The following is a 3,272-nucleotide window of genomic DNA, read 5'->3' as shown; positions in this document are numbered from 1 at the left end:
TCAGCTGCAACCTGCGACCTGCGCCATGTTGTTGCGCAGGTCAAACGTCTGGCCGGCAAGCGCTGGCTTGGTGACGTTGCCCGGTGCAAGCTCAGCGCGGTGCGCAAACGCCGGTGACAAGGACAAGCGGCCGCCCAGAGCGGCGTACGGCGCGAGGCAGCTCAAGGGAAGACAAGGTGGAGCCTCGGGCACAGCAATGCCAAAGAGGAGGCTGTTGAGAGACTTGCCTGTCACGCCGTGGTACAGGAACAGCGCAAGCAGCTCAATGAGGTGTTTGACCTCAAATGCGCGGCGCTGGTGCGCGACCGCGCAAGCTGCTGTCTCCAGGAATGCGCGCCTCGACGCCTCTGCAAGCTTGCAACCCTCCTGCCTGCCGCCAGCGCCACCTGTATTTGCCGAGCGCGCTTTTGCCCCTGCGCAAGTCAAGGACGAGGTGCCGCAGCGGCAAGCGGGGCGCCCTGCCAACGCTGTAGAGCGGCATGGGCTTGAGGAGGTTGTTGTTGGCGAGGGCGCGGCTGCCAACCGCTGCGGGCGTTGGGGTGCGCATGTGCCGCGCCTGCGCAACGCGAGCGTCGACGCGGGTGGGGGTGGCGCGCGGCAGGGCGGGTGCGCACGTCGTTGGGAGGGGAAAGGGAAGGGGGTTGTCGTAGTTGTCCTTGATTGCGGCGCCGGTGGCGGCCAAGCAGGCAGAGCAGGACGTCTCGAGCTGCAGTAGAGACAAGTTAGGGCTGGGCACGGGCGGCGGGAGGTGCAGAATCACGTATGTCGGGGACCGGAGCAAGTGGCTTGGCGTCCTGCGGAGAAGCAAATCGTTGTGAGTGCAAGGTTGACGTGGATACACACAACACGGCTCACCTCAAACTTGGTCTTGGCCTGCAAGAGTCCTGAGACCGGTTGGAGCTCTGACAAGCTGCCAAGCTGGTGGTCCGCCGTGAACCCGCCTTCGCGCTCAGGTGCCGCCGGCGGGGCGGCGGCCGGGCTGCAAGTCTGCGCTGCCTCGTTAGAGTTGTTGGGCTGGAGCGGCGCAAGAAGGGCAAGGTCGAGGTGAGCGACGACGCACGGGCCGAGCCCGGCGGGGACGGGAACAGTCTTGCGGGAGAGGCGCGCGTGAACCCAGTCGTCAAGGCGCGCCTCGAGACTGGGATTGTACTGCGAGGCAATGGCAAGCCACGTGTTGTACAAGGTTGAACCAATCTGCTCTTGTGCAGGCAGCTCAGACCACAGCTCGCATGGGAGATACAGGCCGGCGCAGACAACGCACCTTTCCCTCACAAACAGCGCGCTCAATGGCCCAGAGTTCCATGTTGTACCGCTTGGTCGCCTGCAGCGGGCCGAGGTGAGTGCTGTGCAAGCAGACGGGCGGGCCAGAGAGAGAGCACCTGACTGAAGCGCCCCGGCAGGGTTGACCCAGTCGCAAGCTTGTCAAGGGCGGTGCGGACCGCCAAGTTGTCAAAGTCGCCAACATGGATCTCAATGTCGCCCGTCGCCGTTGAAACAGGAAGGGTTCTGCGGCGGTACCCCGCGAGCACCAACGCGACCGCCTTATGCGCCTCCTGCGCGCGCACGCAGATTGTTCAGCATCTGCCAGCAAGGACCGAGGGAGCAGGACCAACCATGATGGCAACCTTGCGTCCGAGTGCCACATGCTGCAGCCAGACATCGAGAACCTGGCGCGCCGCATCCTTTGAGTTAGCGAGCGCGCCCACGCATTTGCAAGAGCGGAAGGGGCCACGGCGCAGTACAGAGGGAGAGCACACACCAAAGCAGAGTTGGACAAGTGGCTCCAACGGTCCACGAGCCGCTCGTGAGCCTTGATAAGGGCCTTGGCGAAGGCGGTCCCGAGGACAAGTTCCGTGCGATAGTTGATGCGCAATGCGCGCGGGTGCACAGGTAGCGCAGCATTGTCTCGCGCGTCGTTTTCGTCGTCTGACGGGCTTGCGGCGGTTCTCGAGGCAACCTGACTTGTTCTTGAGCGGCTGCTTTGCTTTGGGGGCGGTGGCGGCGCGCGCGATGTGCCGCACATGTGCGCGCTCAAGACTCCCACTCCTGCCCCGCTGCGCGCGTTGAGATGAGGACGTTGACGGGCGCAAGGCGGGGCAGGAGCGGGAGACGCTTGGGGTTGCCATGCGGAGGCGCTTGACGCCGCCGCACGGCGTCGAGCCACAGCGGTCCGCCTGGTCAAGGATGTCAAGCCATGCATTGAAGAGGCGGGGCGCAAGCTGTAGCAACAAGTAGCAGCAGTGAGCTAGGTACCCCGCGTGTACAAGGCCCTCAAACACGCACCCCAAGCTCGCAAACCTTTGCACTGATCGGCCACAGTTTGGCAAAGTAGAGCTTGAGCCCCTGCAAGGGAAGCCGGCAGCGGTCAGTTCGAGGGCGTGAGCAATGTCGGGGTGGAAGAACGACACACATTCATGTTGCCAACCTCGTCCGCCGGTGCATTGCTGTCGAGGCTCCAGAACATGTACTTGACCAGCGGCGGGTCCCATTGCCCCTCTTTGGCCCAGGCACGCAAGCCGTCCTCGCTGAAGCGCAAGACATGGCATCCGTAGTGTCCGCTCGCGAGGTGGTACAGGGCCTTGAGGGCGACCTGTGTGCGCGCGCAACAGACCTCAGCAGGGCGTGCTCAGCAAAGCAATGGACGGACGCGGTTGGAGCAAACGCACAGAGAGTGGGACCCAGCGCTGCAGCACTGCGCGAGCCAACCACACATCGAGCGGCTGTGGCAGCGGCAAGAGATGCGTCAGCGCCACACGCGCAGCCCGAGAGACTTTCTGGAACGCACATTGAGGTTAACTTGCCCTTGTCGGACGCTTTGTCGAGGCTCTGGTGAGCCTGTACAAATTGATTGGCGAGGTTGGCGCTGCTGGCAACTGTGCTTGCGGAGAGGGACGGGGGCAAGTGCAGCGGGCCCAGCGGGGCCAAAGCAGCCCCAGGCGGGCCCTGCCCGGCGCTGGCTGCCATACAGGGCAATGCAAGCGGTGCGAGCGGTGCGAGCAGAGGCAAGAGGCGGTGCAGGCACCTCGCGCACCCCGCACCGGCGCAACAACTGCGCGCGAGCTCTGTGTAGCCCTCTGTGAGCCAGCAGATCCTCTACAGAAACGCTCTCAAACTTCCTGCGAGTCCGCACAGGCGAGAGGCAAGCGGCGCGAGGGCACTCTGCGCCCTTTGTCCTCATCAGTCGCGCTCACTCGCGCCTCGCCTTGCTCCCAGAGACCTCCCGAGCCCTCGAGATGAGCGACGCGACGATGCAGACCTTGCCCAACCCGCTT

The 3,272-nt window shown here is 64.3% G+C and overlaps 1 protein-coding gene across 1 annotated transcript; it reads right to left on the bottom strand.

The window, feature by feature from the left end:
• Nucleotides 1-2,964, bottom strand: JCM10292_003615 (uncharacterized protein; the record flags this gene model as incomplete). Its single annotated transcript, XM_076652942.1, has 13 exons — nt 1-294; nt 467-706; nt 774-794; nt 856-1,194; nt 1,262-1,321; nt 1,380-1,553; nt 1,614-1,667; nt 1,932-2,054; nt 2,112-2,219; nt 2,284-2,343; nt 2,411-2,590; nt 2,667-2,720; nt 2,842-2,964. 13 exons carry the CDS (start codon nt 2,962-2,964, stop codon nt 1-3), a joined length of 1,830 nt encoding a protein of 609 aa, XP_076501498.1.
• Between the last annotated feature and the right edge of the window lie 308 nt (nt 2,965-3,272).

Source organism: Rhodotorula paludigena (assembly GCF_050403205.1).
Source record: "Rhodotorula paludigena JCM10292 DNA, Rt_paludigena_JCM10292v1_ctg105, whole genome shotgun sequence".
NCBI classification, from domain to species: Eukaryota; Fungi; Basidiomycota; class Microbotryomycetes; order Sporidiobolales; family Sporidiobolaceae; genus Rhodotorula; species Rhodotorula paludigena.
This window is presented reverse-complemented; position numbering and strand designations above follow the sequence as displayed.